Below are 21387 nucleotides of genomic sequence, written 5' to 3'. Positions count from 1 at the left end.
GTGTTGAGACTAACATTTCAGTCATAGACCTTCATCATAATTGTATTAACTTGTCTCCACCTATAGTGTCTGTAGTCTGTTGGACATATAGCCCTACTCTGATATAAGACTTGCCTGGCTATTCATCCACATCGCGCCGGCCAAATGCCACGCCCAATAATGCATCTTCTCCATGATGAGTCTGGATTTGCTTCCTTCCTGACGACGTCTCGAATGCGAACACATTCAAACCGTTCTGATTGGTCCCAGAAACCGATTCGCGTAATTTTGACATCAGCACAAAGAACTTCTAGGATAGCAGGTTTAGAGTGACGTATGGAGTGATCGATAGAGCAGCCAAATGAAATTCAGGATACGTCGTCAGGCAAATATAAGTCACCCTCGGGTCAAAAACATGATTACAAAATGGTCGACAATTTGATTAAACACAGCATCAACTTGCTGTTTTTCGTACCTGCTTCTTGGCAGGAACATGGACTCCTTGATGAAGACGGACCCAGACAGTAGGATAAACCAGCAGCTTCCGACGTCGTCCGGGCTGTGAAAGAGAAAACAAAGAATTGAACCGGTGAATCACATATCCAAACCCGCCCACACCCAAGTGAAAACACACAGACAGCATGCTACAGCAAACTCACACTGACCCTAAACAGTTCAGCTTGCTGTCAAGTTATTACAACATAGCGGATGACACACACACACACACACACACACACACACACACACACACACACACGGTTGTCCAGCTTCCAAATCAAAACTGCCTAGTTGGCATTTCCAGTGAAGATACTGTCAGGTTTGCAGTTTAAAGTAGTCAGAAGCACCAAAGGACTACAGTACACTAGCTAATGAGGGAGGATTCAATAGTCCATTGAGAGGGTTTTCCGACACAGAACCACGGCTTGCCAAGAAAACGATTCAAATAATAGTTCCAACACAAAACAGCACATTGATAACGAGGAAGCACAGATCTAGGAGGAAACACCAGTACAGACACATTCCAGTCAGACAACACTGTTGTTCCTTCATCTAAATAGAGCATAAGAATGTGACATGGCTTTATTTTTGAGGAAGGAATTTTGGCTTAGCCATATGAATTCACGCGAGACCTCAGTTCAATGGACACTGGTTTCACTTTGCTATGGGCCTACTCCCCTAGTCTCTACCATATGACACTACAACAAGGAATATACTTGTGCTTCTCCATCACAGTTCTGTCCTACATAAACTACAGAGTAGACAGTGCTATTGCTGTTCTTCAGAGTAAGCACACTCTCCCTGTGCATGCTTCATGTGCTTTTAAAGTGCTTGTCTTGCCATTGGGCTCCCTTTAAATTTAGTGCTAATCGGCTAGTCGTGTGTAATTATTGGTCAGAACGTTTACCAAGTCCCACCAGGGGAGGGATGTGAGAGGTAGTCTGGAGGAAATCAATCAATGGCAAATATGGCATGCCAAAGGTTTGTGTTACACTCCCATTTAGAGGAGGGATCATTGGGGATACATGAATACCCAAACAAAGAGACTAGCACAAATGCACATTGCACACTCAAGTGCACAAGTATGTGCACACGTGAACATACAAGTACATCTATACACAAACTTTAAAGACTATCTAAATCCACAAATCACATTACATCATAAAGGATTCAAACATTTCAAAGGTCGTTGATGCAAGGACACTTAAGGAAACAAAAAGCACCTTCTCCTCCACACAGCTAGACTGCCCATAACAGCTGAAACAGAGCAGTACCTAGCCAGTTGTTTTGCTCTACTTAGGCAGGCCTGCAATCTGAAGGCCACATACCGTAAGCCTATGTACGTGTACACACACAGTCACACACACACACACACACACACACTTACAGAGAGAGAGCGAGAGAGAGAGAGAGAGAATATGCGGAGTGTGAGAGTTTCTCTGAGAACAAAGTATTCGCCCCATCCCCCTCCCTCCTTCCTTCTCTCCACACCTTCATTCTGGAGCTAATGAGGCTGAGTATAGCACACCCTACTGACGCAGCGCGAATCCGCCTTCCCTCCCTCTCCATCTCCATCCCTCCCTCTCCATCTCCCTCCCTCTGCTTCTGTTTTCCCTCCTTTCCCCTGATGCACTCGTTGCCCCTTCATCGTCCTCCTCTCCTCCATCGCAGTCACAAATGAAATGTTCAATTATTAATCGCTGGCACGCAGAGGCGCCCCCTCGCTCCTAGTTAAGGAGGAGAGGAGCAGAGAACTAAAAGTAGAAAAAGACAGGAGTCTTATGCGCCACGACAGCTTGACTGAACTGGGTCACCTGCATTTTTTGGGGAAACGATCGTCGGAAAAGCGCTTGGCGACGACAAGCCCCCGGGAAGCATCTAGAGACAGGATGAAAGGTGGTAGGAGAGGAGCCGAGGGTCTGGGTGTGTTAGAAGCTGGAGAGGAAATTGTTTAACCATCAATATTTTCATGAGACACACCCTTCCTTATGAAATGATGATGATCAAATGATGTTGGAGTGAGAGGGGGGATTGGGGGAGGGGTAGTCAAACCAATGACCCGACACTATTTCTAAAGGGGCGGGTCTACTAACTACAGTATAGTGTATATACTGTGCATTTAAAGTGTGCTTGATATCATGGTTCTTACTACAGAATATGAATAACCTCAATACTGACATGACTCTCCCTGCGCATGCTTCATGTGCTTATCTTACCATAGGGCTCCATTAAAATCTAGTGCTACATCAGGCAGTCGTGTGTAACTATTGGTCGGTGCGTTTACCAAGTCCCACCAGGGGATGGGGCTGCGAGAGGTAGTCTGGAGGAAATCAATCGATGGCAAATATGGCATGCCAAAGGTTTGTGTTCCACTCCCATTTAGAGAGGAGGGATAGATGTGGATAAATGAATGCCCAAACAAAGAGACGAGCACAAATGCAATTGCACACTCAAGTGCACAAGTACGTGCGCGCATGTGAACATACAAGTACATCTATACACAGGCACACACTTTAAATACTTGATTTGAATCCACAAATCACATTACATCATAAAGGATTCAACATTTCAAAGGTTGTTGATGCAAGGACACTTAAGGAAACAAAAAGCACCTTCTCCTCCACACAGCTAGACTGCCCATAACAGCTGAAACAGAGCAGTACCTAGCCAGTTGTTTTGCTCTACTTAGGCAGGCCTGCAATCTGAAGGCCACATACCGTAAGCCTATGTACCCACACAGTCTGAACTCAGTCTCATACAGACAGACACACAGAGAGACATACACACAGAGAGACAGAGAGATGATGGTTCTTACTACAGAATATTGTTAACCCCAATACTGATATGACTCTTCCCAATTCCTACAGAGACCATCACTCTCATTGCGATTAGTCAGTATAGCATCAGTTGACACATTGAATCAACCGTCTTTCTCCAACCATCTTTACAGTGTGTTTTGTTCTTTAGTGATATTTCTCATAGTAAACTAAATCGTTTTCAATCTAGATCTGCACATACAGAAGGCTGTAAATGCAATGGTCCTAGAACAGAGGATGTGAACACAATGTTCCCTGAGCGTTGTCTGGTTGTAACATACAATTTTTCCCAGTGGTTATCCCTGATCGGATGACCTTGTTTCCAGAGGCAAGCGGGCACGTTCCCAGCTGATTACAGTAGGACCCTGGTGGGAATAGGAGCTGGGGTGGGGAAAACTTTCCGACAGCTGCGTGTGAGCACTGCACACACACAGGGAGACACACACACACACACAGAAACACTGGGGAAGTTAGACACACATGCATACAGTGGAAGACAGACACAGACCCACATCAGGGAAGAGGGAAACCCAGAGATGAGGACTGCTGGGGGGTATAATCAATTCCTGTCAAGTGAACTGTGATGTACAAAGATGGCGGTGTGTTGCCTGTAGCATGCACACTATCAACCTCACTTTGGGGTTTCAGGTTTGGACAGAATTGGTTTGGAAGTGAGATAGGAGTTGCTTAGCCTTGTAACAATAACAGTACTTCACCTCCCAATCCAAAATGTGCCGTCTATGCCTTTATCTCAGGAACTGTGCAAATAGGGCTGGGACAATACCAGTATCGCAATATGTTTTCCATGGCAAAGAATGAAAACACGAAGCAGACCAAACTCTTTGGTCCTTTAAAAACCTGCTGTATGTAAAATGTTGTGTGCTATAGCTTGGAAAATAAGTAACTGCGACTCTGGATGACAACATAATGTTTGTTTCCGACATTAGGACTGTTTTCCTAAAGAAGTTAAATCTGCTTTGTGTTTTGTTTCCTTGCCACGGTACAAACGAGTATCGCAATACTGGTATCGTCCCGGCACTACTGTGCATAGCAATGGGGGTTTACCTTAAAAAAGGGGCCATCAGTATTTACATCTTACAGTGTTTGGCTTTAACGCCTCAGAGTCCCCAGGTAGAAAAGTAAAAAGGGCACCACTACAGCTAAAGATCCATAAATCAGATTCTCCACAGGGGGAGATTGTATCTGATTTCCCCACTGTTTGTCCCCAGTACTTATCCAGGAAGAACCCCAGTCTGAATGTCTACAAGAGGAATCCCCTACCCTGCCCAATAATATTCATGCAAGCGAGTGCTGAAAGTGTCTCCACACTAGCCCTAAGGGGGTCTCTGTGAGAGGGGGTCTCTGTGAGAGGGGCTCCAATAACACGACTATACTGGCTAATCTGCATTGCGTTTGTTTAATCAGCTCCCGCGTCGCTCTTAATGAGATGCTGAGCCGCTCCTGCTCCTATACGTTCGCGTGCACAGACACAGAGGAAAGAAGAGGGGAGCTGATGGGGATCTAGACCACTCTTGGCTTTTGAGGAAACGATAGGGTTAATTCATTGACCTTTTCCTCACCTTAAAGCCACTGTTGATAAAGCGATAACAAGTGATTTTCTATCAAGGTCATTATTTCTCTTCAGAGATGTTTGACAACAGTTCAACCTTTCGATATGACGTAAGTCCTAATACCAATAAAATAGGTACAACCACATTTACAGAACATTTATCTACATAAATTGCACAAAAGCTGCACCATTATATCCATAAAATGAAAGATATAATCTCTCCACTGTTCAACCAAATCCTACATTACCATTCGCTAACAATTAGATTAATAATTAACAACTCAAACAGCAAATGATACAAAAATCATTTTAAATGGATCATTACTCCTAGCCTGTCAATCGCTTCTGCTGTCACTTAGTTTTAGAGGACAATTCCCATCTAGTAGGGATATTGGAGAAGAATGAACTCTTAATGGAGTGGTAAGGGTAGCTTGGAGGATCTCTTTTGCGCACGCTCCCTTTGGAAACAAATATCAAGTGTGAAATCACTGGGACTGTCCATCAGCAGAGTTGGGGGAAGCCTACTTGAGGGATAGGTGTGTGCGTGTGTGTCCGTCCGTCCGTCTGTCCGTTCTGTGGCTCTTAGCCTCATAACAGGATGTCTTGGGGCAGGACAATGAGCGGCCCCTGCCAACGGGAGCACTAAACTGCGCCAGGGGAACCCAGAGGGGCCCTTTCTTCTCACACACACACACTCCATAAAAACACCACATGCACGCACGCACACGCTCAAAAGCTCATACACACGCATGCACACACACACGGAGGTGCTAAGCATTTTCAACTCTCTCAAGGCACACCACTATCTTATCTCAGTCTGAATTGGAAGACAGAATTCAAAGCATTACCTCAAATAGCCTTGCTAGCCAAGAGCTAACGACCCAAGATGAGCGATTTCGAAGCCATTAAATCTACACTTCGTTATCAATCCACAACTCAATGACTTGTAGAGTAGGCCAAATTCAATTCTTCCAGAATACCTTGCAGGTCTCTGCTTCAGCGGTGCAGCAGAGTGGTTTAGAATCACTCATAGGTAGCACTGAGAGGGTATCTGGTGACCGCATCGATGCTCACGGCCATTTGTTTTCATTAGTCAATTAAATCATTCATCTCTGTGCTGTGCCGGCATTGGGGGCCTAATCGCTGCATGTCAATAAGTTGGACTTTGACCATGTCTAGTGTAAAGGCATCTGGCAGAGAATATCTAGATATGATTTATTAATAATGAATGTATTAAGAAAACATGCACACACACACACACGAGCACGTGGGTACTTACTAGTACAGCACTTCATTGGCTTCGTGTTTTTCATAGCGCACTGTCTCACATATTATCCTGCAGGAAAGAAGGGGAGAGAGGAGAGAAGGGAGAACACAACAGTCAGATATACGAGTTACCAAATACAATAGAACAGATGGATGGGTGGGTCCACTAAGTTCAGTTTATTTAGTTTTTAGCAGCTCACTACAGAGTCTAACCTTTTTGAGAGGATGGAAATGTCATTCAAATAAAAGTATTGAAAAAAGTAACTCAAGTGGCTTTGAGTTTGTGCAACTTTACCGTAGTAAACAGCGATATAACTCCCAAAATAGCTTTGAGCGTTTGTCATGCATGTTTTTGTTGCTCAAGGATTCAAAACAAGCGGGAGAAAAAAAGGGTCCCTGAGAACTAGCTACCGCAGAGGAAAACAACACATTCCTTTCATACAGACAGAAAATATAAAAACCTATAGCTTATCCCATAGTTAGTGTGATTGTAGGGTAGTGGGATTTTTGCTAAAGGGCTAACATGTTTAAGACTAGCTGGATTGGTCTTTTCAACCACAGGCGTTGGGGACATTCTTTGGGAATCAGAAGGGCAAGCAGGGGGGCTTGTGGTTTGTGTGTGCGTGCGTAAGCGCACGCTTGTATGTTTTTGAGCGCACACTTGTGTGTGTGTGTTAGCGCTCGTGTGTGTGTGTGTGTTAGTGCGCTCGTGTGTGCGCGTGAACGCGCTCGTATGAGGAGAAGGAGGGAGCGAAGGGGTCAAGTTCTGGAATGTTCTAGTAGGCTTGGGTCATGTGCTCTGGTATTGTTCCCCAGCAGTGTAATCGACATGTATGCACACATGGCCTGATGGGAACCGACCACAGACTAAGGACTGTTTATAGAGTGGAGCGGACTAGGCTTTAATATTTTCCCGGTATTTTACAAATGTTCCATCCCGAGAATAAATCACTTTTCTCCCGGGTAACCCAGTATTTCCCGCCAAAACCAGAAGTGTCATTCTAAAGCATATAAATATGTCTGAATTTGATTAGAGCTTTGATCGACATGAAAATTTAAGCCTGATTAGACATACATTAAAATATATTTTATGAGCTAAAAACATTGAGCCCAAGCCCAAAAAAGCCCAAATGATTTTGCCGTTCTCCAGCACATGGATAGCACATTACGCAAGACAGAAAAACATAAAAGCCCATAGATGTAGCTATGCTCTCCTGGGTAAACAAGTTTTTACAAGCTCCAGTAGGCTAATCTTTTTGAGTGTGGACTGTATTACTGTATTGTATTATACTGTATTATATGGACTGGAATTGCGCACAAACCATGAAGCTGGGAGAGAACATGCAATGCTGGTGCAGGATATGCAGCCTTACAAAGTTACAATTATAGGTTAGCGAATTTGATTAGAATTTTGGAATAGGACCTATTTTACATTTTTATAATTCAGTAGGCTGACGCATATATACCTTTCATAATATTTCCCCTGCCTATTAGCCTACCTCTTTCTCTCCATTGTTGCTTCAATCCGTCCTCGTGTTCAACAGTTAAATTAAATTAGTTTTGTTGTCCTTATCGTCATCATTGTATTGACATGCTTGAATAATAGAGGACTAGAATAAGATGCTGACGGCCTACATTTCTCTTCACGAAGATTGAATTGTCATGGTTCTGAATAAATAACTGGTATAGCCTACTGCCATCGCCTGTTCTCCCTTCTTTCAAACTTCCCAGGAGTTAACATTCAGCAAATAAGAGCTCACATCCTTCATCAAACAGTCTATTAGTATAAGATCTGCTATAAGAAAATGTCCAACCAAGAAATTATAGTCTAGCTTTTCCTGAGACTCCAAAAGCTAAGAAGCGTATTTTAAGGAGAGAGGAGGTGTGAATTGTACAAGAGACATAGGCTATAAGTTAGAAGGTTATGCATAACCCATCATTCATTAGCTAAATATAACGCTAATAACTGTATAGAATTTACAGTGCTTTCGGAAAGTATTCAGACCCATTGACTTTTTCCACATTTTGTTAAGTTACAGCTTTATTCTAAAATTGATTAAACAATAAATAAATTATCCCCTCATTAATCTACACACAATACCCCATGATGACAAAGCAAAAACAGGTTTTTAGAAATGTTGGCAAATGTATTAAAAATCAAAAACTGAAATATCACATTTACATAAGAATTCAGACCCTTTACTCAGTACTTTGTTGAAACACCTTTGGCAGCGATTACAGCCTCGAACAAGCTTGGCACACCTGTATTTAGGGAGTTTCTCCCATTCTTCTCTGCAGATCCTCTCAATCTCTGTCAGTTTGGATGGGGAGTGTCGCTGCACAGCTATTTTCAAGTCTCTCCAGAGATGTTTGATCGGGTTCAAGTCCGGGCTCTGGCTGGGCCACTCAAGGACATTCAAAGACTTGTCCCGAAGCCACTCCTGTGTTGTCTTGGCTGTGTGTTGAACCTTCGCCCCAGTCTGAGGACCTGAGCACTCTGGACCATGTTTTCATCAAGGGTCTCTCGGTACTTTGCTCCGTTCATCTTTCCCTCGATCCTGACTAGTCTCCCAGTCCCTGCTGCTGAAAACCATCCCCACAGCATGATGCTGCCACCACCATGCTTCACCGTAGGGATGGTTCCAGGTTTCCTCCAAACGTGCCACTTGGCATTCAGGCCAAAGATTTCAATCTTGGTTACATCAGACCAGAGGATCTTGTTTCTCATGGTCTGAGAGTCCTTTAGGTGCCTTTTGGCAAACTCAAAGCGGGCTGTCTTGTGCCTTTTACTGAGGAGTGGCTTCCGTCTGGCCACTCTACCATAAAGGCCTGATTGGTGGAGAGCTGCAGAGATGATTGTCCTTCTGGAAGGTTCTCCCATCTCCACAGAGGAACTCTGGAGCTCTGTCAGAGTGACCATCAGGTTCTTGGTCACCTCACTAACCACGGCCCTTCTCCCCCGATTGCTCAGTTTGGCTGGGCGGCCAGGTCTAGAAAGAGTCTTGGTGGTTCCAAACCTCTTCCATTTAAGAATGTGTATATAGATGATCTATTGTGTTATTGACTGTACGTTTTGTTTATTCCATATGTAACTGTGTTGTTGTTTTCAATCACACTGCATTGCTTTATCTTGGCCAGGTCGCAGTTGTAAATGAGAACTTGTTCTCAACTGGCTTACCTGGTTAAATAAAGGTGAAATAAAAATAAAAAATAATGATGGAGGCCACTGTGTTCTTGGGGACCTTCAATGCTGCAGATTTTTTTTGTTACCCTTCCCCAGATCTGTGCCTCTCAGAGCTCTACGGACAATTCCTTCAACCTCATGGCTTGGTTTTTGGTCTGAAATGCAGTGTCTACTGTGGGACCTTATATAGACAGGTGTGTGCCTTTCCAAATCATGTCCAATCAATTGCATTTACCACAGGTGGACTTCAATCAAGTTGTAGAAATATCTCAAGGATGATCAATGGAAACAGGATGCACCTGAACTCTAATAAAGAATACTTACAGTACCAGTCAAATATTTGGACACACCTACTCATTCAAAGGTTTGTCTTTATTTTTACTATTTTCTACATTGTAGAATAATAGTGAAGACATCAAAACTATGAAATAACACATATGGAATCATGTAGTAACCAAAAAAAGTGTTAAACTAATCAAAATATATTTGAGATTTGAGATTCTTCAAATAGCCACCCTTTGCCTTGATGACAGCTTTAAACACGCTTGGCATTCTCTCAACCAGCATCATGAGGTAGTCACCTGGAGTGCATTTCAGTTAACAGGTGTGCCATCTTAAAAGTTAATTTGCTGAATTTCTTTCCTTCTTTATGAGTTTAAGCCAATCAGTTGTGTTGTGACAAGGTAGGGGTGGTATACAGAAGATAGCCCTATTTGGTAAAAGAACAAGTCCATATTATGGCAAAAATAGCTCAAATAAGCAAAGAGAAGTGACAGTCCATCATTACTTTAAGACATGAAGGTCAGTCAATATGGAACATTTCAAAAACCTTGAAAGTTTCTTCAAGTGCAGTCGCAAAAACCATCAAGTGCTATGATGAAACTGGCTCTCATGAGGACCACCACAGGAATGGAAGACCCAGAGTTATCTCTGCTGCAGAGGATAAGTTCATTAGAGTTACCAGCCTCAGAAATTGCAGCCCAAATAAATGCTTCACAGAGTTCAAGTAACAGACACATCTCAACATCAACTGTTCAGAAGAGACAGTGTGAATCAGGCCTTCATGGTCGAAATAGTGCAAAGAAACCCCTACTAAAGGATTTGAGATTCTTCAAATAGCCACCCTTTGCCTTGATGACAGCTTTGCACACTCTTGACATTCTCTCAACCAGCTTCATGAGGAATGCTTTCCCCACAGTCTCAAAGGAGTTCCCACACATGCTGAACACTTGTTGGCTGCTTTTCCTTCACTCTGCGGCCCAACTCATCCCAAACCATCTCAATTGGGTTGAGGTCGGGTGATTGTGGAGGCCAGGTCATCTGATAGAGCACTCCATCACTCTCCATCTTGGTAAAATAGCCCTTACACAGCCTGGAGGTGTGTTGGGTAATTCTCCTGTTGAAAAACACATGAGAGTCCCACTAAGTGCAAACCAGATGGGATGGCGTATCGCTGCAGAATGCTGTGGTAGCCATGCTGGTTAAGTGTGCCTTGAATTCTAAATAAATCACTGACAGTGTCACCAGCAAAGCAACCCCACACCATCACACCTCCTCCTCCATGCTTCACGGTGGGAACCACACATGCGGAGATCATCTGTTCACCTACTCTGCGTCTCACAAAGACACGGCGGTGGAACCAAAAATCTCAAATTTGGACTCATCAGATCAAAAGGACAGATTTCCACCGGTCTAATGTCCATTGCTCGTGTTTCTTGGCCCAAGCAAGTATCTTCTTCTTATTGGTGTCCTTTAGTATAGTAGTGGTTTCTTTGCAGCAATTCGACCATGAAGGCCTGATTCACACAGTCTCCTCTGAACAGTTGATGTTGAGATCTCTATTACTTGAACTCTGTGAAGCATTTATTTGGGCTGCAATTTCTGAGGCTGGTAACTCTAATGAACTTATCCTCTGCAGCAGAGTTAACTGTGGCTCTTCCATTGCTGTGGCGGCCCTCATGAGAGCCAGTTTCATCATAGCGCTTGATGGGTTTTGCGACTGCACTTGAAGAAACTTTTTTTGGTTTTTGACTGACCTTCATGTCTTAAAGTAATGATGGACTGTCATTTCTGTTTGCTTATTTGAGCTGTTTGTGCCATAATATGGACTTGGTCTTTTACCAAATAGGGCTATCTTCTGTATCCCCCCTACCTTGTCACAACACAACTGATTGGCTCAAACGCATTAAGAAGGAAAGAAATTCCACAAATTAACTTTTAACAAGGCACACATGTTAATTGAAATGCATTCCAGGTGACTACCTCATGAAGCTGGTTGGGAGAATGCTAATAATAATAATAATAATAATAATAATAATAATAATAATAATAATAATAATAATAATAAGCCATTTAGAGTGTGCAAAGCTTTCATCAAGGCAAAGGGTGGCTACTTTGAAGAATCTCAAATATAACATATATTTTGATTTGTTTAACACTTTTTTGGTTACTACATGATTCCATATGTGTTATTTCATAGTTTTGATGTCTTCACTATTATTCTACAATGTAGAAAATAGTAAAAGTAAAGAAAAACCCTGGAATGAGTAGGTGTGTCCAAACTTTTGACTGGTACTGTATGTAAATAAGGTATTTCTGTTTTTGTTTTTTTATAGGTATGTGAAAATTTCTAAAAACCTATTTTTTCTTTTTTATTATGGGGTATTGTGTGTAGATTGATGAGGGGAAAAAATTATTTCATAAATTTTAGAATAAGGCTGTAACGTAAAAAAATGTGGGAAAAGGGAAGGGGTCTGAATACTTTCCGAATGCACTGTAACAATTAATTAATTAGCTATTCATGTGTAAATAAATGTTTGTTAACTTCAACTCAAGTGATCAATGTGAATCAATGGGGGAGCTCTCACCTCAGCTGGTGTTCTCTGAGGTTAGAAAGGGCCTCCATCCCGTGCAGATAGGAGTAGACTATCTCCAGGTCCTGTGGAAAGAGAGGAGACGGTCAGTTATTAGCAGTTGCATTTTAACATTTAGAATCATTCAAGGTAGTCTAGCAGATTTTACCGCGTGTATGAATATCGTGGAAAAAAGGTCAGCCATGAAGAATCAGCAGTTCAATGCGCCCACAATTTTTTATGGACATTACTGTCCCTCACACATAGGTCTTTGGACTAAATATGAGGGAGTGGTTATAGAAAGGCAGGGGAATAGTAGCCTACTGCTTGGGGAAAAGACGAGAGGTACCACTACAAACTCCCTATTCAGTGTCCAATTGAAGTCTCAGGTTGAGCCTTGGTCGTAGAGCTGGGCGATCTGAAAATAAATCCATATCACCATAAATTGCCTGAATTTATGCAATAATGATAAATAGAACGATATGTTTATAACATATATATATATATATATTTTTTTTTTTAAAGCATTTTGGGAACTACATTTTTTTTTTTTTTTGATGATCCTTGAAACTACCACTACACTGAACAAATATATAAACGCAACATGCAACCATTCTAACGATTTTACTGAGTTACAGTTCATATAAGGAAGTCAGTCAATTGAAATAAATTCATTAGGCCCTAATCTATGGATTTCACATGACTGGGCAGGGGCGCAGCCATGGGTGGGCCTGGGAGGGCATAGGCCACTCCCACTGGGGAGCCAGGCCCAGCCAATCAGAATGAGTTTTTTTTTTACAGACAAAATCAATTTCAATCAATCAATTTTATTTTATATAGCCCTTCTTACATCAGCTAATATCTCGAAGTGCTGTACAGAAACCCAGCCTAAAACCCCAAACAGCTAGTAATGCAGGTGTAGAAGCACGGTGGCTAGGAAAAACTCCCTAGAAAGGCCAAAACCTAGGAAGAAACCTAGAGAGGAACCAGGCTATGAGGGGTGGCCAGTCCTCTTCTGGCTGTGCCGGGTGGAGATTATAACAGAACCATGCCAAGATGTTCAAAAATGTTCATAAGTGACAAGCATGGTCAAATAATAATCAGGAATAAATCTCAGTTGGCTTTTCATAGCCGATCATTAAGAGTTGAAAACAGCAGGTCTGGGACAGGTAGGGGTTCCATAACCAGCAGGCAGAACAGTTGAAACTGGAATAGCAGCAAGGCCAGGCGGACTGGGGACAGCAAGGAGTCACCACGGCCGGTAGTCCCGACGTATGGTCCTAGGGCTCAGGTCTCTCAGTTGGCTTTTCATAGCCGATCATTAAGAGTTGAAAACAGCAGGTCTGGGACAGGTAGGGGTTTCGTAACCGCAGGCAGAACAGTTGAAACTGGAATAGCAGCAAGGCCAGGCGGACTGGGGACAGCAAGGTGTCAGCATGCCCGGTAGTCCTGACGTATGGTCCTAGGGCTCAGGTTCTCAGAGAGAAAGAGAGAACGAGAGAATTAGAGAGAGCATACTTAAATTCACACAGGACACTGGATAAGACAGGAGAAGTACTCCAGGTATAACCAACTAACCCCAGCCCCCCGACACATAAACTACTGCATTATTACAGACAGAAGTACTCCTCAGTTTCATTAGCTATTTGGGTGGCTGGTCTCAGACGATCCCGCAGGTGAAGAAGCCAGATGTGAAGGTCCTGGGCTGGCGTCGTTACACATGGTCTGCAGTTGTGAGACCGGTTGGTCATACTGCCAAATTCTCTAAAACGACGATGGAGGCGGCTTACAGTAGAGAAATTAACATTCAATTCTCTGGCAACAGCTCTGGTGGACTTTCCTGCAGTCAGCATGCCAATTGCACGCGCCCTCAAAACTTGAGACATCTGTGGCATTGTGTTGTGTGACAAAACTGCACATTTTAGAGTTGCCTTTTATTGTCCCCAGCACAAGGTGCACCTGTGTAATAACCATTCTGTTTAATCAGCTTATTGATATGCCACACCTGTCAGGTGGATGGATTATCTTGGCAAAGGAGAAACGCTCGCTAACAGGGATCTAAACTAATTTGTGCACAAAATTGGAGATAAGCTTGTTGTGCGTACGGAAAATATCTGGGATCTTTTATTTCAGTGCATGAAACCAACACATTACATGTTGCATTTATATTTTTGTTCAGTATAGTTTGATGGTTGCAGCCATCCATTGCCCCATTAACAATCACCCATATTAGCAAACTTATTTCATTTCAAACTTCACATTTCTCTAGTATAGGCTACTTATTGTAATGAACGATATCGGCAAAATGCCTGAGATAAGTAACCGGTATGGTCGGTGTCTATAATGTTCAGTTTATCGTCCAGGCTCTACTTGGTCGGTTGCACTCTTCCAAGATGGAGGTGAAACAAAGTGCCCATGCAGTCCACACAGCATAGCCACTGTGCGTGGGTGCTCACTGGAGCAGTGTGCAGAGGGTATTGAGTCTGTGTGTCTGTGTGTCTGTGTGTGTGTGTGTGTGTGTGTGTGTATATAGAGTCCATTGAAAGTGAAGGATGGGGTATTGGGGGGAACAAGAGAGGGTCTGTGTTTTGACAGAGGTCCCACTCTTCAGCCACCAGCCAGCCCATGTGACACAGCCCTGGGGCCCTGGCGACGCAAAACTCTTCCTGCCTGCCAGACATCCTGCCCCTTCCTAATGCACAGGAGCAGAAGCACATGTACACACAGACATAGATAAACACACACATACATGGAAAGACAGAGGTACAGACACATTTAGGCCTAGACACAGACACACCTCAGCCATTCTGGGCAACATAGTACCCCTTCACAGAAACCCAGAAAAAAATGTCTGAGAAGCACGTAATCTAATAAATATTTATTTTAGAGACCAAAAAAAAAAAAAACTGGACGGGTGGTGCTTCCCTTCATTTGTCTTGACTTTGTCAGCTGACAACATGTTCTGGGCTCTGAGACCGTCTGACACCAAGGGGGAAGGAATGGAGGAGTCAACAGGTTTGAAGCAACTCCGGTTAGAGGTCAAAGATTGAGAAAGGAGAGGGAATGTTTGGTTAAAATGACCCATGGGTCGCACCAACTAAACACCTACCAAAGCGTGAGTTACTTCAAACACAAATCATAGATCAAACACAAGATGTACAGATCAAAGCTGAAATCTGATCTTTTGCAAGTTGTTATTAGAACAATTGCACATTTGAATGTGTGCATGTTGAACAGAAAAGGCCTATTGGCTATTATGCAAAGTTGGATTTGCAGATAGGGTATCAAAGATAAGCCCTATATCCCCTCAAAATACACAGCATGCATGCAATACAAAACACGGTTTAGACAATTTGGTTGAATTAGAACTAAAAAACTAGGTTGGTCTTCAAAGCTCCATAGACTGGGTTACTTCACCCCATGTTACATCATACAGTGATTTCCCCAGCCTAATTGAAGCCTTATGTTATGAAATTGCCTACTGTTTTGTTCACTGTGTAGGCCTGAGAATTCCGCATGGAGACCGTCTGGGCTCTGGCGCCATCTACTGTAAAAGGACAGGATAGGCCATTTCATTTGGGATTTACCGTAATAAAATAGTACAGTACATTGAAACAAATCATCCAGCAAGCTGATATATCAATATAAATTGATAACACCAAAGATGTATTGAAATATCCTTATTGGCCCCGTGTAGCTCAGTTGGTAGAGCATGGCGTTTGCAACGCCAAGGTTGTGGGTTCGTTTCCCATGGGAGGCCAGTATGAAAATGTATGCACTCACTAACTGTAAGTCGCTCTGGATAAGAGCGTCTGCTAAATGACTAAAATGTAAATAGCGGTTGTCTCTAGGGCAGCAAGTAGCCTAGTGGTTAGAGTGTTTGGCCGGTAAGCGAAAGGTTGCTGGTTCAAATACCTGAGCCGACATGGTAAAAAAGTATTTATTTGTGTCCTTGAGCAAGGCACTTAACCCTAATTTGCTCCAGGGGCGCCGTACTACTATGGCTGACCCTTTTTACAACAACACATTTCACTGCAGGTTTAGCAAAACAATCGCCACCTAATTTATAAAAATAATCATGTGGTAAGCCTACTTTGCAGTTAACATTTAATTAAGGTTTTTGGGGAAGGTCTTTGTCTACCCACAAGACGGTTACCATTAGCATCGCTAACTGGCTACATACAGAGTGATAGACAAACGCGAGCACCAAAAAGACAGACGGGGGTAAAAATTGCTGGAAATTAATTGGCAGATAGTGTTACGTTTGGATTTTTAAGCCAATAGTAGCTAACCAGGGCTCACGATACCTGTTGGAGACCCTGAGCTACATTATTGGGGACTATAGGGGAAACACAGAACATTGAACATTCTGATTCACAGTGGTGTAAAGTACTTAAGTAAAAATACTTTGACGTACTACTTAAGTAGTTTTTTGGGGTATCTGTACTTTACTATTTATATTTTTGACAACCTTTACTTTTTTACTTTTAGACTTTTACTCAAGTAGTGTTTTACTGGGTGACTTTCACTTGAGTAAATGTATAGATACCTTAATAGAAAATGACTCAAGTATGACAATTGAGTACTTTTTCCACCACTGTTGATTCACATGGGAGGCACAGGCCCTGTTGAAAGCTTAAGTGACATCCTTCAGTCTTCCCTTCCCTTCCTTTTTGGGTGACCCGACCAAATTCACATAGAAATGTAAGTTATAGATATGTCATTCTCATTGAAAGCAAAACTAAGAAGCGGTATATATGTTCTATGTGCGCTATTTCTATGCTTCCCAGTATTACATTAAATTTTTACATCTTTTACTTTTGTTTTTTTGTAAATCAGTTTCAAACAGCTGAAAATACAATATTTTTGGTTATAGAAAATACATTTCACAGCGGTTTAGATGGTACAATGATTCTCTACACTATACTTGCATGTTTTGTCACATAAACTGAAGTTAGTCCAACTATTAGTCTCCAGAGTGGCGCAGTGGTATAAGGCACTGCATCGCTTTGCCACTAGAGATCCTGGTTCAAATCCATGGGGCGGCGCACAATTGGCCCAGGGTAGGGGAGGGAATGGCCGGCAGGGATGTAGCTCAGTTGGTAGAGCATGGCGTTTGTAACGCCAGGGTTGTGGGTTCGATTCCCACGGGGGGCCAGTATGAAAAATAAATAAAAATATGTATGCACTAACTGTAAGTCGCTCTGGATAAGAGTTAAATGACTAAAATGTAAAATGTATTAGAATTTTAACAACCAGGCCTAATCACAGATTTGAGAGGTTGGGTAGGTGAACCCACTAAGGTGGAAACCTTGCTTTGACTTATCCAATCACATACAGTAACAGCGACTATAACGTCAAGGAAGGGTGGTAAGAAGGATTCAAAACACTAGAGCACAAGTCCAATAGGCCCATTGACACAGAGAACTAGACCTTACCAAGAACGACCACTAGGTGGCATGCTACTGTCGGTTTTCCTATAAACACAGTGTGGGAAACAGCGCCACCACTCAGGAGCTCCAGTGAGAGAGACAAATATTCGTAACCATCAATTGTGGCTTCTGTCTTAAATATTTGAAATTGTCTCTTGAGATTGGCTCCATGGAAAGAATGCGAGGGACCCCATCTTTCCACTCCCTCTCGCTCCCATGCACTTTCATTTTCCGGTTTGTGTTTTTACATCGGATAATGTTTGAGACGTTGGGGCCGACTGCAAAAACACGGAGAGAGGATATCTCTAAGTTCATCTTGTATCATATATTCAAAGCAATGATACACTCTGTATGAGAGCGGGATGAGAGTGAAGCAATGTAAAGTAAGATGTGTGTATGTGTGTGTGTGCAAGAGAGAGAGAGACAGCGAGAGAGAGAGACAGCGAGAGAGAGACAGCGAGAGAGAGACGGCGAGACAGCGAGAGAGAGAGAGAGAGAGAGAGAGAGAGAGAGAAAGCTCGGGCAAGCGTGTGATGGGTTTATTAATAACAGTGCTATTTCAAGCACAAATCAGGTTGTCAGGAATTGCGACAAAGGTCTAGCCTATGATTTCACCCTAACAGTAGGCTATAGCCTAACAATTACACCATGTTTCCTCTAGGCTTTGGTGTTGTTGAAATTACATCCATCTTATATTCATTTCCTGACCGAGTACAAAAGCCTTTCACAGACACTGACATGGTTATGATCCAGAGCGGGGCAACTCTGGACAGATCAAAAGGAGGTGGGCCAAGCTGCTTCAAATTACTAGGCTACCAGAGCTCCAACAGCATAACATCCCACCGCTGTCACCAACTGTAAATTCCAGGTTTTCATTTCAAAAGTGATCCTTCCAGGAACCCCGGTGGACCCCTCCAGGAGCCAAATAAACCAGGCCACCATGACTTGCTGTTGTTGTTAAGACATTACTTAGGATTCCTTCAAAGCTGCTTGTACAAAAGGTACTCATTCTGACCCTTTGCATTTTTGAAATTCCAGATTCATAATATTCTACATTTTACATTTTAGTCATTTAGCAGACGCTCTTATCCAGAGCAACTTACAGTTAGTGAGTGCATACATTTTTCATACTGCCCCCCGTGGGAAACGAACCCACAACCCTGGCGTTGCAAACGCCATGCTCTACAAACTGACCTACACGGGGCCCCTAGTCTTTATGGGGTCTGGGACATTTTGCTTTGATATCAAACCATCCACTTTCTAGCCATTTCCTTAATGAAACCAGATATGTTAGGGGGATATAATGTTTCACCACACCTCTGGGTCCAAGTCAGACAGTAGCAGTGCACCGTACCATAATGTAGGCAAACTATCAGAGGTATTTCCTCCCAGGAGGACATTAGGGCATTAGCTAACAATGATAGCCTTGTGTTCCCTGTTTTGGGGGCCAAACACAATATGACTGAGGCTGCCTCTCCAGTCTCCATTCTCTATGGGTTGTTATGCAACTCCAACTCTGTGTTGAGCGACATGACAATTAGTTGGGCAGACAGAATTCAAGGAGGAAGTGGCAATGTTTAGCTAAACAATGCACGTCCACTGACATCCTACCTCACCCAATGCATGTTGGATTGGATTGAAGTTATGAGGAGAACTAGGCCTATACAGTGAGGGAAAAAAGTTATTGATCCGCTGCTGATTTTGTACGTTTGCCCACTGACAAAGACATGATGTGAGCTGGTAGAGCAGCTGGTAGAGCACGGCGCTTGTAACGCCAAGGTAGTGGGTTCGATCCCCGGGACCACCCATACACAAAAATGTATGCACGCATAACTGTAAGTCGCTTTGGATAAAAGCGTCTGCTAAATGGCATATTATTATTTATTATTATTATGATCAGTCCATAATTTTAATGGTAGGTTTATTTCAACAGTGAGAGACAGAATAACAAAGAAATCCAGAAAAACGCATGTCAAAAATATTATAAATTGATTTGCATTTTAATGAGGGAAATAAGTATTTGACCCCTCTGCAAAACATGACTTAGTACTTGGTGGCAAAACCCATGTTGGCAATCAGAGGTCAGACGTTTCTTGTAGTTGGCCACCAGGTTTGCACACATCTCAGGAGGGATTTTGTCCCACTCCTCTTTGCAGATCTTCTCCAAGTCATTAAGGTTTCGAGCCTGATGTTTGGCAACTCGAACCATAAGCTCCCTAATGTGCATCTTCATGAGCCACTCCTTTGTTGCCTTGGCCGTGTGTTTTGGGTCATTGTCATGCTGGAATACCCCCTGGCTGAGGTAAGGAGGTTCTCACCAAAGATTTGACGGTACATGGCCCCGTCCATCGTCCCTTTGATGTGGTGAAGTTGTCCTGTCCCCTTAGCAGAAAAACACCCCCAACGCATAATGTTTCCACCTCCATGTTTGACGGTGGGGATGGTGTTCTTGGGGTCATAGGCAGCATTCCTCCTCCTCCAAACACGGCGAGTTGAGTTGATGCCAAAGAGCTCCATTTTAGTCTCATCTGACCACAACACTTTCACCCAGTTCTCCTCTGAATCATTCAGATGTTCATTGGCAAACTTCAGATGGGCCTGTATATGTGCTTTCTTGAGCAGGGGGACCTTGCGGGCGCTGCAGGATTTCAGTCCTTCACGGCATAGTGTGTTACCAATTGTTTTCTTGGTGACTATGGTCCCAGCTGCCTTGAGATCATTGACAAGATCCTGCCATGTAGTTCTGGGCTGATTCCTCACCGTTCTCATGATCATTGCAACTCCACGAGGTGAGATCTTGCATGGAGCCCCGAGGGAGATTGACAGTTCTTTTGTGTTCCATTTGCGAATAGTCGTCACCTTCTCACCAAGCTGCTTGGCGATGGTCTTGTAGCCCATTCCAGCCTTGTGTAGGTCTACAATCTTGTCCCTAACATCCTTGGAGAGCTCTTTGGTCTTGGCCATGGTGGAGAGTTTGGAATCTGATTGATTGATTGCTTCTGTGGACAGGTGTCTTTTATACAGGTAACAAACTGAAATTAGGAGCACTCCTTTTAAGAGTGTGCTCCTAATTTCAGCTCGTTACCTGTATAAAAGACACCTGGGAGCCAGAAATCTTTCTGATTGAGAGGGGGGTCAAATACTTATTTCCCCTCATTAAAATGCAAATCAATTTATAATATTTTTGACATGCGTTTTTCTGGATTATTTTGTTGTTATTCTGTCTCTGTTCAAATAAACCTACTATTAAAATTATAGACTGATCATTTCTTTGTCAGTGGGCAAATGTACAAAATCAGCAGGAGATCAAATACTTTTTCCATCACTGTAACAGTCGAGGGTGAAGAATTTACAACCTTTTCATCACACATTTTAGAGATTCCAGAAAGCAATCCTCCACTCGCTCCCTTTCACTTTCAAGAAAATGGGAAGGGACACTGGAACAACACAGCATCATCTGAATTCTAAAATGGCAGCCACTTACAGTGGGGAGAACAATTATTTGATACACTGCCGATTTTGCAGGTTTTCCTACTTACAAAGCATGTAGAGGTCTGTAATTTTTATCATAGGTACACTTCAAATGTGAGAGACAGAATCTAAAAAAATCCAGAAAATCACATTGTATGATTTTTAAGTAATTAATTTGCATTTTATTGCATGACATAAGTATTTGATCACCTACCAACCAGTAAGAATTCCGGCTCTCACAGACCTGTTAGTTTTTCTTTAAGAAGCCCTCCTGTTCTCCACTCATTACCTGTATTAACTGCACCTGTTTGAACTCGTT

At 42.8% G+C, this 21387-nt stretch overlaps 1 protein-coding gene across 13 annotated transcripts in view; it reads right to left on the bottom strand.

Annotated features, from left to right (window-relative positions):
- The window catches only part of LOC121535521 (rap guanine nucleotide exchange factor 2), a 136732-nt gene that overhangs the window by 74927 nt on the left and 40418 nt on the right, over positions 1–21387 (bottom strand). For all 13 annotated transcript variants that reach the window (XM_041842663.2, XM_041842735.2, XM_041842743.2 and 10 more), the window contains exons 2-4: positions 12181–12251; positions 6143–6199; positions 455–538 (exon numbers count right to left, since the gene is read on the bottom strand). In XM_041842663.2, the coding sequence (XP_041698597.1) occupies positions 455–538; positions 6143–6199; positions 12181–12251 (212 nt within the window). The remainder of the gene's footprint in view (positions 1–454; positions 539–6142; positions 6200–12180; positions 12252–21387) is intronic.

Source organism: Coregonus clupeaformis, chromosome 2 (genome assembly GCF_020615455.1).
Source record: "Coregonus clupeaformis isolate EN_2021a chromosome 2, ASM2061545v1, whole genome shotgun sequence".
Taxonomy (NCBI): Eukaryota; Metazoa; Chordata; class Actinopteri; order Salmoniformes; family Salmonidae; genus Coregonus; species Coregonus clupeaformis.
The sequence above is the reverse complement of the archived record's forward strand: the minus strand, read 5'-3'. Positions and strand labels throughout refer to the sequence as shown.